The sequence below is a fragment of the Drosophila montana genome, unplaced genomic scaffold (assembly GCF_035044405.1).
Source record: "Drosophila montana isolate Dmon_TW-CO22-7 unplaced genomic scaffold, ASM3504440v1 contig_2192_1, whole genome shotgun sequence".
Lineage (NCBI taxonomy): Eukaryota > Metazoa > Arthropoda > Insecta > Diptera > Drosophilidae > Drosophila > Drosophila montana.
The window spans coordinates 172,287-187,157 of NW_026997087.1; the positions used below are offsets into that span (position 1 = coordinate 172,287).

The 14,871-nt window shown below is 39.6% G+C and overlaps 1 protein-coding gene across 1 annotated transcript; it reads left to right on the plus strand.

Moving 5' to 3' along the window:
• Window positions 1-1,032: 1,032 nt before the first annotated feature.
• LOC135427675 (uncharacterized) lies at window positions 1,033-1,680 on the plus strand. The gene has a single exon (XM_064681253.1). The coding sequence runs from the start codon at window positions 1,115-1,117 to the stop codon at window positions 1,523-1,525; it is 411 nt and encodes a 136-aa protein (XP_064537323.1). The 5' UTR covers window positions 1,033-1,114; the 3' UTR covers window positions 1,526-1,680.
• Window positions 1,681-14,871: the final 13,191 nt, after the last annotated feature.

Genomic DNA, 14,871 nt, shown 5'->3' on the forward strand with positions numbered 1-14,871 from the left:
ACTGCGCCCTGCATGGCATTTGAACTTGGATTTGAATCTGGTTTTGGATTTGGATTTGGATCTGCATTCGCTCAGCATGTAGTTTTAATTGTTTTGTCGCTGAATTATATATGTATATGGCATGCTCTCGGGGCCTTGCAGCACAAATTACGCACAGTTTATTGCATTTCATTTCAACAACAACTATTTACACTTTAAACAGATCCAAATGGACGTCTGTCTGCAGTTTTTTTGGCTGACCACAGCGCATTTTGTCAGTTTGTTTTAAATTTTTATTTTATTTTCGTCACATTTTTAGCGACCATTTTCGATTTGCTGAAATGCAATTGATGCGCTCGGCTTTGATTGTGAATAAAAAGTGGCCAGAAATGAAAAGCCAACGACTGAATACACAAAAAAATATTTGAAAAAAATACCTATGCCTAAAAGTTCAGCGAATTTGGAATACGCTTTAAATAGTTCTCATTTAGACAGCACACAAATTATTTAAATAATTGAAGTAATAAATCAAATTATTGAATTTGAAAACCACATTCAAATGGGGAGCTTTTTTTTCTCGATTAACGAAAGTTTTCTTTAGATAAGATTGAAGCTAACATTATAACAATAAATGAAATTATTATAATTGCTGATTTATAGACCTTACGGAAGTCAGATATACTTTTATACTATATCGATATAATAAATTTATTAACCTCCTCATCAACAGATTGTGATTAAGGGGAACACATTTAAAAAAAAGATTATATGCCTAAAAGACAAAAATAAATTTATAATAATACGATTTTAGTTTTGATCCTGTTTTAAATAATATTGAACGTCAAATTGAAATATGCGGAACACATTTTATATAAAGATTAAATGCAGAAGAGATCAAAATAATTTAAGCATAACAAGATTTTTGTATTAATCACGTTTTCAACTATATTGAACGTCAAAATATGCATGTTTGATATACTAAACATTTACATAGACAGTTGGCTTTTAATAACTTTTCTTTTGAGAAACCAATTATTTTTTGCTCTGTTTTTTTTTTGTTGTTGTTGTATTGTTAACAAAGCAAGAATAGAGAATTAACTTCAACATTCGAGCCACGGATCGAACGATCGAAGTAATGAAGGAAGTCATAACCACAGAACATTTGAAGCATCACCGCCTCGTTGCCAGGCAGATCAGAGAGCTGCGCGATCGTTGGAATGATTTGTACTCCTGGTATCCGGAAGCACAGGGCCAACACTATGCGCGCTATGGCGAGGTCTACAAGGAGAGTCTGGACGAATACGGCGAGGCGGAGTTCAAGAAATACGCCCAAATGCATCGACTGCGTGGCGTGCACACGGCAGCCATCGACGAGCCGAGGAAGGAGTCGCATAAAAAGGTTTGCTGCTACCCTATGCACTACATGGAGGACATCAGGCCGTCGGTGACCACAAATGGAGAATATGGGCTTATACCGCCGTCGCATCATCATGCGTGTTTCGCTAGGAAATTCATAAAAATACCAGAACGCGAGAGGTTCCATTAGGTGTACGTTAAAAAGCAGAGAGATCAAGAGATTTACTTTGGAATATGTGAGAATATTCCAGCTCTTAACATTTGGCAAAGCTAGCAGATTTCAAATGGATTTCATATATTTTAAATGCACAAAATAAACTTGGAACACATTTTGTTAATTTAAAATATATAAAATTCGATGCAAGTTGTCAAATTGTCATTTTGAGGAATTTATGAAATAAACGCATCATTAACTTTGAATTATGACGAAAGTTTTCAAGTAGAATTCAATGCAACTAATCAAATATTTTATTTATAAAGTTAACGTCAGGATATATATTTTGAAATCTTCCGAAATTGCACTTGATATTTAATTCATATTTATATTTCAGGCGAGTGTATTAGATATTTTGTGTGATTTTTTTTCGCCCGGCCAATTGCAGTTCCCTGTGCATTTTTTGTGACTTTTGTGCTTTGCTGTGATTTTAGGTTTATCTGTTATTGAATTTGTATTGGATATTTGCATTTGAGTTCTGGTTGTGGTTCATTGAATGGGGCTGGGGCTGGCGAACCGTGGCCCCATTTTGATTTCCATTTTAATTTTCATTAAGCAACAAGTTTTTAGCCAGTCGCTGCTAATGCAGCAGCTCGGCAACTATCGCAAACACTTTGGCCGGAGTCAGCGTGGCAGAGTTTTCCGCTTTTCCAGGGCGTGCGGCAACAACAAAGGGGAAAACTGGCGGCTGTCGTGCGAAACTTTTTAATCTTGTTACGTTGGGAAAAAATAATAATAAAATTAAAGCTTGACGCCTGGCTGGCAGTCTGCCAGGTGAAATGCGCTTCAGCTGTAATGTTTTGCGCATTTCAATAAGCCATTTAAACTGATAATTGTTTCGTATAAATCATTTCACCAGCCCCACGCCAGACTCGGGCCCAAAGAGACTCCAGCCAAACTGACCTTTGCCGCAGCGCCGAAAGTTAATTAAAAAATTGTGGCCATTGCGCGGGCAGCTTTTGTGTAAGTAGCCCCCGCCAAATAAACTGCAATTCAATTAGGGACGTGGCCATAAATAAGCCACGCCCCCACCCACTCACACACATACACGCGACAAAGAGAGAGGGGGGGGGGGGGCTGAAAAACTGACTGTAGGCATATTTAGGTAAATATTATTATAATTTCTGCGTTTCTACAAGCGTTCGGCTTGCTTTTATGCGGTTTAATCTTTTATAAATAACAAATGGGGCAACTTGCTTTTTGCTCTTCAACTTGCTGTGTGGGCGGCGGGGGCGTGGCAGATACATAAATGCCTGCACTGTGGCAACTTGGCCAAAGTAATTATTTTTAATAATTGACTCGCCGTTGTTCGGTTTTTTTTTTGTTACTCTCATATTTTGTTGTTGTTGGCCTAAATTTGAACTTTGAACTAATTTGGCAAAGTTTCTGGTCCGCACTGCGTGTGGCTTTGGCAGCTGCTTTGGTTACTGCTCCAAGCCACAGCGCGCTACTTAAACTAATTAAATTTATTGGCCTGTGCAAATTTCACTGCATTTCAAAAGAATTTTAAATTTGCCAGTTACTTACTTTAAATTACATTGTAGACTTAAGCAATATATTTTATTAAAAAAAAAGAAAGTATATGCCAACTTTGTGCGTTGGGCCAATCTATTAAAAAATTTTTAATATATATTTGATTAACGTTCTTAATTAATATTATAGACTTAGACAATTTCTTTTCTTTGAAAAAAATACGTATATGCCATTTGAATGCATTGAGCTAATCTATTAATAAACAAGTAAGAGGTTCTAGTCGGGAGCTCCCTACGAGGGGATACCCTGAACACTCGTCTTCCAACGGGCGATAGGTATAAAATGAAAGATACTTGATAAATATAATATTCTAGAAGCTACATGTCAAGTTTGGTGATTTTAGCTCTTATTATTTACCAAAATTGCCCAATAACAGGATTTCGATATCGAGTTTTATCGATTACTTGGAAACGGGGCAAGTTATCGAATATCGGAAACAAACTCGATCTGCGCATGGACTAGGAGGACCTACAGCTAAAATTTCTCTAGCTCTTATAGGTTCTGAGATCCTTGCGTTCATACATACGGACGGACGGACAGTCGGACAGTCGGACAGACGGACGGACGGACAGACAGACGGACATGGCTATATCGACTCGGCTATTGATGCTGATCAAGAATATATATACTTTATGGGGTCGGAGATGCTTCCTTCTGCCTGTTACATACATTTGCACAAATACATTTTACCCTTTTTACCCGTTTTTAATGGGTTCAGGGGTATAAAAATAAAAATATATATTTGATTTACATTCTTAATTCACTGAACACCACTGCGATGCTCTATTGAGCTAGCCAAATAAATTTAGAAAAATATTTGTAATCAAACTTTATGCTTGAAATGCATTTAATTAAATAAAAAACAATACACACACACGCACACACACACATGTGTACATAAGGCAATTATGCGCATGCAAATTGCAGAAAAATATAAAAACATTATTCAAATGCATTTGTTTCAAATTAGCTAACTTAAACAAACAGTTTGCATTATTAATTTGCGTTTTGCCACATTTAAGTAAATCATAAAAAACTGTTTGGCTTTTTTAAGCAAATATTTGGCAATTATGTTGTTTTAATTGGAAAAGCTGAACAAAATTATGAACGTTAATTTATTGCAATGCGCAGAAATTTTATCGATCTAAAATGCATTTAATTAATTGAGCGTTATTATTTTCGCTAAGCAGCTGTTGGCCCCGAAACGCAGCTGGCCGAAAGCGTAAATTAACTTATTTAGCGGGGCAGCTCAACTTGGCCCCGGGGTTGGAAGGGTTAAAAGCCATTAAGCCAAGCCAAATATAAACACAACGGCCACAATGCCTTTGACCCGGCTAACACACGCGACCAAAATAAATTAGTTCGCTCAAAATCGGCCAAAAGTCAAGGCAAATGATCGCCAAAAGAGACATCGGGCTGACAGTGTGCGGGTGTGAGTGTGTCTGTGTGTGAGTGTGTGTGTGTGAGTAGGGGTGTGTGTGTGTGTGCGCGTGTGTCTTGTATCAAATGTCCCTTTTGGGTTTTTTCTTTATTTTATTTTTTGTTGTCAAATTTCTTCCATTTTTTTTTTTATTTTGTGGCATATTTGACTTTTGCAACTCTTTGGGGGCCAACACGCCTCGTGCCTCGTGCCTCGTGCCACGTGCCACGAATTAAAGTGAAAGTCTTATTCAACTTTTAGATTGCCAAAAAACCACTTGACAGCAAACACCAACACAGGAGCAACATGTTATATTTACTGTTACGTTTATTTACTTAAATCGTGACAGCAGCCGGGAGCAAAAATTAAATATTCTTCCAACCGCAATGCGGAACGAAGTGCAAATGCTCTATTGTAAGAACGACTATATAGTTAAATAAATTATTCAAATTAAGGACAGTATTTTAAAATATATACAATTTTATAATTTATAAATTATAATACTGCTGATGCCTCATAAAATATTATTACCGAGAAAACTAAAACTCAGATCCAAATATTTGAAATAATTCTTAACTATGCGTAGCCGAACAATCTTTTTAAAAATTGTATTTTTTTCGCACAATATATTTTGCTTTATAATTTTTGGAACTTGACTAAGGCTTTGCTTGTCCCATAAAAAATGTACAATGCCGCGTATGAAGGAATATCAAAGACGTCTCAGAGCCAGCCACAGTCAAATATTTGCATTACTCATACGCCGCGTGGGCCTTCATTCGCTGGCATTTGCCTGGCGGCGGCAACGGCTGATCCGTGTGTGTGTGCGTGTGTGTGTCGCGGCTGACTGCGATTTAGTGTAATTTCCGCAATCATTTCCTACAGCATTTTATGCCAAGCCGCGCATTGATACGATACACAACGCCTGCCGCCTGCCGCCTGCCGCCTGCCGCCTGCCGCCTGACTGAGCCGTCGAGTGAGCAACTGAGAGACTGACTGGCTAACTGACTGCTTGACTGTTTGACTGGCGCGGCCGACCTTTAACCTTGGCAGCAGCAGCTGGCTGATTTCACATTTTATTTGAACTGAATTTCAAACAAATTGCAGGCATTTCTTTTGCTAAAGGCTGGCGCTAGTTTTTGGTTTCGGCTTCGGTTTTGGGTCGCCATTCAAAACTTTCAGTTTCATTTTGTGTGGCATTTAAGCGAAAATTGCTTAAATTGAATTATGGCATTCGCTGCATATTTCGCCGGCTCGTCGTCGTCGTCGTCCTGTCTCCTCAGTCAAATGCTTTTGCATTAAATTTATAGCGCGCAATAAACTTTTGCGGTCGCTGGCAAAACTTCAACGCGCCAAATACCGCAGGGCAATTACAGCACAAAAGAGCCAAGCCAAGCCGGACCCAGCCGGGCCCGGAGAGGGGCGCATCTAGCCAAGAGCTGAGCACGGAATGAAGCATAAATGGCGAAACCAAAAATCTACATGCATAAATATGTTGGCGAGGCCGCAGGGCGGCAGGGTGCGCTGGTCAGGACGAGTCCTGTGTGCATCAGCTTCAGTTCCTAGCTGATTTGCTTTCATTTCGGCTCGCTCTCTCTTTCTCTGGAACACAGGCTCATGTTGCTTTAAACAACACACACCCGAACACTCCCGAACACTCCCGAACACACACACACTCACAGTGAACACAACAACATTGCAGTACACGAGTTTTATGAATAATATCCTAAAGGCATTAATTTTCAAATTGGTTATTTTTGCCCATTTGGCCGTCGGTGTGCATGTAAACAACAGCAAATACAGGCGAGCACAGTGGAGCACAGTGCTCTGGCAATGCCCGACAGCCATATGGGGTAACAGAGCATAAAGAGCGAAATATGTGTAATATGATTAAATTTGATCAACAAGCGCAACAAAGCAAAAGCAAAAAACAAGTCGAGTTTGCCCGACTAGAAGACTGGCATGGCGCTCACTGCGCACTTCTGCTGGGCCTTTCCTACTTCCCAACCTTTTAATATATACATTCAGTGCTTTCAGATTAACTGATGAATAAATGTGTACATATATGTCATCCAACTATATGTACTGTTTATACTCTAGGAGAACTTGCAAAGTTTGGAGTATGTAGCTCTTTTACTCTTCGAGTCATGCTTCGATATTCCATCCCATTTTTAACATATTTTGTTGACGGCAAGAGTAATGTGCTGGATACTCAAAACTTTGTACTAACATGCATGTTGCTGAGTTCGAAGCGTTTACTCTGAGGAAAAAATAGACAGACATGTCTTGATCGACTTTACAAGTCATCTTCATCATGCATATACACACTTTATTGGTTCAGAGAGGCCTTCCTCTTTCTGTTACAGACATTTAGACAAACCCATTATACCCCTTCTACCCATGCTCAATCGGTTCAGGGTATAAACAACAGCAGTCGCAGCAGCAGCAGCAGCAGCACCCCAAGCCAACCCTTGGCATGAGGCACGTTCAACAGCTTCAACGACATCAATAAATGTATATAAATACATACGTAACATATATAGCCGCATGCGACATAAACATGTAAGCGAAATCTTCATCTCGCTGTGTCTGCCTTGTGGCAGCTTTCAGCTTTACATGTGGCAATGTGTTATTTATTGCTCATTTATGATTTGGACGCGTCACATTTGCGAGATATTGTCAAATGGCAACAGATCGAAATCGATGGCAGGAAGGCGAAACCCCATCGCTGGGGCCATGTTAACGATTCGGAATTTGATATCAGTTCAAAGAGTGTATCAAGCAAATGAAATCAGAAAAACATACAACAAACAAGTTATGCTGAACTTTGATTGTTCTTTTTTTTCTCTTAGCATCCTAACCAGGCGCTTGGTACATAAGCCAAATATTTGAATAGAGGATATCATCAGATTACAATCATTTGCTATTAAAAACCAAAAACTTGTTGCTTTATTGCTAGGTTCAGAAACCAAGACGCGACTAACTTGAACTTTACAAGGCAACTTAAAAATGTTTTTAAACAAGATTAAGATTATGGGAACAAGGTCTAAAAATTGCTATATATTTTAATAATAATTTATCAGGAAGTTTAGGACATATCCGATTAATTGTATGAATTCTTGATCAAAAGCTGACTTGATATAGCCATGCTCAACAAGTCTCTCAGTTTAAAGCTCTCAATAAAACTTTCAATAGATTTACCTTTTTCTTATAGGAAGTCTTATAGTTAGCAGGAGTTTTTTGAAGATAATTTCGGATTTTAAATATATCTCTCTACACCAAATCGAACAGTTTTCCTTTGGTTAGCCAAAATCTAGCTGACTTCAGACAACTGTATAATAAAATTCCTTCGCCTTTACACACTTTTTTTGATAGCATCAAATTGATTTTGATTAAAATTTAATTCATTTCAACTGATTGCATAATCCAACTCCGCCAACGGATGTATTATGACTCTTTGCTCATAATTTCATCAGACCGAATGACAGACCCGGAATATGTCGCCCGCATTTCACATGGTATTGTGCGGAAAAGTTTTGTGGTGACATCTTTTTTTTGCCGGCTTGTTGGACGCTCGTTACAAGCTGCAACATGCGGCAAGCATGTTGCACGAACCATATATAACCAGTCCGCAGTATTTCTGCAGTCGCAGTTGCAGTTGTGAGCTGGGCTCCGCATATTGCGCATACGCCGCGTGGGCTGGCATTATGCGTTGGCATTTAATTGACAACTGTTGCTGTCTGATTGAGTTTTGATTGTTGCCTGACAATTTTTGCATCAATTTCAATTGCCAGAACCTCAATGGCAATTACGGCGACAAGTTCTGATGGTTTTTCACCTCCCCGCCCACGACCAGTTCGCCGTTCGTTGTTATGTAGAACTTCATTTCGCAGCGTTGATAAATCTAATAAGTGTCGCGGCCGTCATGCAATATAAAACCGCGCTGCTGATGCTGCCACGCCCATGCCCACGTCAAAGCCCACTCGCCCCCTCGCAAAGCGCGCGTACCTTAAAGGTTGGCTCAGTGCTAAAGTTGGTAACTTGTCGGCGGCAAAAGTTTAACTTAAATTTTTAGCATTATAGTGTTTTTTTTATTCCTGCTTCCTACGGCTTGCCTCCCACCTATGCAACAATGCACATTGCAACTTTTTATTATTGTATTAGCAAAAGTTTTTTACGCTTTTACTTCTGCCTTCTGCATTGCTTTGTCCCTTCAAGTGCGCCGCAGAACGCTCAGCTGCGCACCGTAAGCAATCCTCAGTTCTCGGAGTCTGAGGGAACATTGTTTTTGCCAGCAGTTGCCATAAAGTTGCCTTCTCAGACCAGCCATTAACATTCTGGAGAAACAACATTGAACATTTTTCTTGCATTTGTGAAAGGAAAAACTCTGCTAATAACTAGAAATATGTCCAAGCACTTCAGATCTGTATCCAATTTTCGATTCAATCTTCGCAAAATATTGGCCAATTACCGAAATGTTATCAAACTTTTGTGAACTGAACTAACTTATAATAAACACAAGTTGACTGCGAGTCTTATCCTTAAAAGCCTTCCTGAAAAGACAGCTAAAATTTAGCCATGTGAAAAGAGATTCCTTATAACAAAAATCCCCCAAACCTTGTAGAAATCGGTTGAGTTTTGACCGAGTTATGTAAATGGGAAATTTGGATTTTGGAGGATTTTTACTTGAAATTCGACAAAATATTTTGTTGTCAGATTTAAATGCAAGATTAAACTAGAGGCCAAACCATGAACAAAAATCCAAACCTTATGAAAATCGGTTGAGTTTTAACCGAGCTATGAGGATGGGAAATTTGGACCCATGTCTATATGGATTCTTGAGGGTAAACTTTCTACATGGAATTCGACAAAATAATTTGTTGTCAGATTTAAATGCAAGATCCAACTAGAGGCCAAACCATGAACAAAAATCCAAACCTTATGAAAATCGGTTAAGTTTTAACCGAGCTATGAGGATGGGAAATTTAGACCCATGTCTATATGGATTCTTGAGGGTATTATTGGTACATGAAATTTGATCAAAAATTACGTTGTGAGATTTAAATGCCAGATTAATTAAGAGGCCAAACCATGAACAATAAGCCAAACTTTGTGAAAATCGGTTGAGTTTCGACCGAGTTATGAGAACGGGAAATTTGGACCCATGTCTATATGGATTTTGGAGGGTAAACTTTTATCATAAAATTCGAGATATTATTATGTTGTCACATTTAAATTAACAATTATAAAATTCTATTAAATTATAATTATAATACATTTGCTAACTTAGTTATTAACTTTTATGCACTTATTTTAAATCAATAATGGGTTGGGTCATATATGGATAAATGCATTAGTTTTTAAGCATTTACTATGTGGACTGAATCTTAATTTGAAATTTCTTTGAATTTGAACAGTAATTTATATAAGACTAGAATGTCTAGAACTTACCCTTCGTCCAGTGTCAAATGAACTATGTTGGAAATGCAAATAATATCGAAATTGTTTGGTTTATTTGCCCTTAACTTAGTCTGACGCAGGCTATCGAAAACTTTGTCCCACGATTCCTCCAGTTTGGAGATCGATTTTTTCAAAGTGATTTTTCCAAATTCAGCATCCGCAAGAATTTCAGATTCCTAGGACTTACCTTTTATGTTTCGCGTTGATAGCCAATCCGTCATGACAGGTTCTTTATAAAGAAAATTTTCACAGGTTTTTATTATGATTTTTTTTGTCAGTTCTCTTACAATTTTACCTGAGTTCAATTTGGAGAGAAATTTGTAAATGTAGCATATTCCTGTCGCAGTTGCATATTCCATCAATCAATCTGTGAGTCGAAGCCAACATTTCTTGTACAGATGAATGTGATATAAAGCCGATTTAATGCACATGCATGTCGAATCTTTTGTTTACATCTAATTGAAATGGGGATATTTACACCATTGAGCCAGCTGGAGCTGGCATAAAGCGCATTATAAAGCCATTCAATTGCCTACAAAGGCAGGTATTCGGGCTCTCAATTCCAACTGCTGTTGCTTAGCAACTAAATCCTTTGCTTGGCTCAGGCTGTGGGCCAAGCGGATGCCTGCCTTGGCACGGCACACTGGGCCATTCATCGGCTCACCGACATGCCTTTAATTGAGTGTAAGCCAAGGCGAACAACAGCTGCATTTCAACGGGCCCAATGCGATGCCAATTGGCCAATTGCTGCCGGTGTGCGAAGTGTATTTTCTGTTAATTTTTTAATGCCCAACCGGGTAGTGTAGTGTAATTTCCATTAATTCAGTGTGCAGCTCAGCTGAGACCTAAATGAACAAAGCAACGTGCCTGCAGGCTGACGGAGAGAACAAGTGGGAGAGAGGGAAGAGGAAAGCGAGAGGGATTGATAAAATGTACCAAGTCAAAGGCAGTTGTTGGTCTGTCAGGGGGGGGGGGGGGAGGGGCTGGCTATCAGCGGCATCGGGTGTTGATTGTGCTAAATAACTGCACAACAATGGCGCCTAAGTACGTTGATAGAAAAAGTAATGAAAGGCAGTCGAGCAAGAAGAAGAAGCCGAAGAAGACGAACGAGAACTGAAGTGGGGATTAGGAGACTGGAGACTGGAGGCTGGAGGCGGGGCTGATTGGTAGCGCCAACAAAGGCTAATTCGAGCGCTACGGCTGACTGGCTGCACTAGCGCACAATAATTGGTAAAAGTCGAAGGAAGGATGGAAAAAAAGAAAATGCCAAAACAACAAAACAACACGAGCTAAATCGAAAAACAAAAGACGAGAATTGTGTAAAGTGGTTTTATGGAGCAACAAAATAGAAAAATGGGATTTACCACACACACACAAACACACAGAGGCACACACATGGACATTCGCACAGCTTGGCACTTGGATTGCGGCTAAGAAGCGAACGCCTTAAGGTTAAAGTAAAGATTGCAGCAGCGGCTCAAATGGATTTACGTGTTGCGAATTTTAATTAAACGATAAAAAAGGCCAGCAGACATTTGCCCCAAACCGAGGGCCGAGTCGAGTTGTTGGCAATGGATGACCAGGCGCACTGCGTGTGCTTAGGCCAAGAATTTATGGGGCCAAGTCGAAAGGAATCCACGAGAAGTAGCTGCAGCATCATTTGGCCAACATCAGAGACGGACTTTTTGCTATTCATTGCGCCAGCCGGTGTAAAATTTAATTTACGAGCTTGTATTTTCAATATGCCCAGCCACATTTCCCCAGCTCCACAGCACCCTAACAACCAAGTCCATCTCCATCTCCGGCTCTTAAAAGTGATTAACATTAAATCATATAGAAGGCAGGGCCATATCTTTGCCGGCCACCTGACCACACAGTTCCTGCCGCAAACAATTACATTTTGTGCACGCGCCCTTCATTCATTTTCACGCACGTACGACTTTTCGCACACAATTTTCACCTTGCGGCCTAGCAAAAAAAAATCGAAAATGAATATAAAGGCAAAAGCATTTACAGCTACGCATTTTGTTTGCTAATTTCCCAGCGAGCAGCTTATCAACGAGCCGCCATTAGCCCGAGACACAAGACACGACCCCAAAATTGACACCCAGCAGCGGCTGCTCCTCGTCGGGGTCGGGGTCAGGGTCGGGGCACGGGGTCTTGAACTTTTAGCAATTTGTTTGATTTTGTGCTTATTGGAGTTGCGTTTTGCATAAGCAATAATCATAAATTATCGACAGAGTCCAGTAACGATGCTGACATTTATTTATGCCCATAACTCATTGAAATCGAAAGCCAGCGAAAAGCGAGCGCTCAGAAGTATGCTATGATATTTTCTATGCAGTTGCGCGGCGTTTGTGTGAGCGTATGTGTGTGTGTAGTGTGAAAGGAAGCAATTGAATTGAGCTTAAAATGGATTTTTGTTTTTAAATTTGCATTCCTTAAGTGGTGAAACGTATATTAAATAGTTGAGATTTAATTTAAATTTAGATAACTTAAAAATAAATTACTTCTGCATTTGGCAGTCCCTAACACCTGTTCGGCATGTTGACAGCCATGCTGACACACTCTGTCATTCGACCTCAGGGCATACCCTATTTATTATGTACAATTTATAGAGCTTTTGCTTTAAACACTTCAATAACAAATTTGAATGAGATTTCATGAAGGGTGAATGATATTTCTTAAAATCTCAAAAATATGCACCATAAACAATATTTAACCATTTTAGTAATTATATAAATGTATAAAATTATAATCGAAAGAATAACGTGTTTTTGAAGGTCAGACGAACAGGCCGTGTTCAGACCAAGTATAATATAGCTCCATTCAAATATCTATATCTATATGTATTTAGTAGAAATAGACAAGTCTTGAGAGCATAACATATTTCTACTTAAAGTTAGTTCTACCGAAGCCGACCGACAGACCGACAGACAGGCTCGACTGTAAATGGAGATCCAAATAAAAAATATTTACATAAAGATGACCTCTTAGAACACCTTTCTTATAGAGTATTATTTTATTCATTAAAATATACCAGATATTATTTAACTCTTTACGAACGAATCGAATTTTAGATGATTTATTTGCTCATCATTTAATACGTGGCTATTTCTCTAGCTTGTCGGAGTCTTTGATTATTTTCAATTTTGTTGCAACTTGCTTTTTGCTCCATTTTCGTGCCACTTGTTGATTACTTTTAGATGAGTTTTGCTTCGGGGGCGTTTCTTAGCCTATTCAACGAACGTCGCTCGCGCTGGCCACGTTGATTGATATTTACGCGCGTTTGATTGAAGTGTAATCAGGAGTCGGTGCCGAGGACGACGACGAGGGGGACATGTGGGTATTAGCAGCAGCAAAATGGAATGTAAGTGAGCAAATCGTAATTAAAATTGCGCCAAGCGCAAAAGCAACGCAACAAACGACGCTCCAAGGCACAAACAATATGCATTAAGGAAAGGGTCAAAGCACTCAAATGGCTGCGACAAGGACTCCCAGGCTGACTCCCAGTCCGACTCCAATACCGACCGACTGACTGCTGACTGTTGACTGATGGCAATGACGCGGCTGCTGCTAATGAAAATGGTTGCATAAACAAGCGCAGCGAGCACATAATGAACAGCAGCCAGGCAGGCTGGCAAACAAAGGGAGGCAGCCAACACTCGGAGACGCCGCCGCCACCCAGGACAAAAGATGAAAGCCGCTTTGCCACTCATAAATATGTACACTGACAAATGGGCGACACAAACAGTGGGACAAAAACAGCAAAAACAACTCGTGTGTGCCCAGATAGACAAAGCGCCCTTTGGGCATGGTTTGTCAGGCCGACTGTCATTCAGTCTGTCAGTCTGTTCCCCCCTCGGTTCGTCAAGCACTCCGGCGCCTGGGCGTAAATCAAAGTGAAAAGCGTGCTAATTGCATTAAAAGCATATAAACAAAATGCAATGCAAGTGGCTGTCATAAAACAAAAATAAATACAAAAATAAATAAAGAAGCCAACATCACGCCCCCCCTCCCCCCGCAGCTCTGCGCCAGGCTACTCCACATTGCCCCCCCCGGCTGGTGCCTGCTTCTGATGTCCTTTTGTGCATATGCGCTCTGTGAAATTAAGCAAATAAGTACGAGCTCATTCCGAGCTGTGTGCAACTTTGTGCCCGGAATCCGTGCAAGCGCCTCAGCGCCTTTCACAATTTTTAATTGCTGCAAAAACTTTAAATGTGCCACAACTTGGCCAAGCTTCAGCAGCCAGGACTAGTTCTGCTTGAGGCGTTTCATTTCAAGCGATGTTTAATTTGTGCTGAAATGTTCGCCCAAGATTATTAAAGTTGAAGCGCTTTAAATGCGACCAGAAGATGGGCTGGGGCTGTCCCAAGTAAATAAAGCAGCATATCTGAAAGTCTACTTAGAGATCTTGTATTGATTTTAGCATAGAGCAATTCTTCATTATTCTTAACCATGCGAAAATGTATAAAACAGAGAAAGAAAAAAGGACTCAAAGAACTTTATGAACAAAAAGTGGTCAAAGCTTTGAATGAATAAATTAAATAATAAAAAATAATACATCCCAGTGGGCTTTCAGCTTGGTAAATGAAAATATAGCCACGCCCTGGCTTTATGATTGGCAACCACGACGAAATTCAATCGAACAATGTGTTGATATATGACACGTAATCAAATGTTTTAAGTGCATGCATGGCATACGCAGCCCCGACCCTGGCCTATAAGTGCAACCTCCCCAACAGGGCGTAAGTCAAAACAAATATGTTCGCATTAAAACAGACGTATAGAAAGCAAATGAATGTGAATCCGACAAGTAAATATAATTTTTTTTTTTTTTTTTTTTTTTTAATGAAAATCTTTATTATATTAACAGATAATATGAGTTTTTTTTTTTTTAAACATGTACATG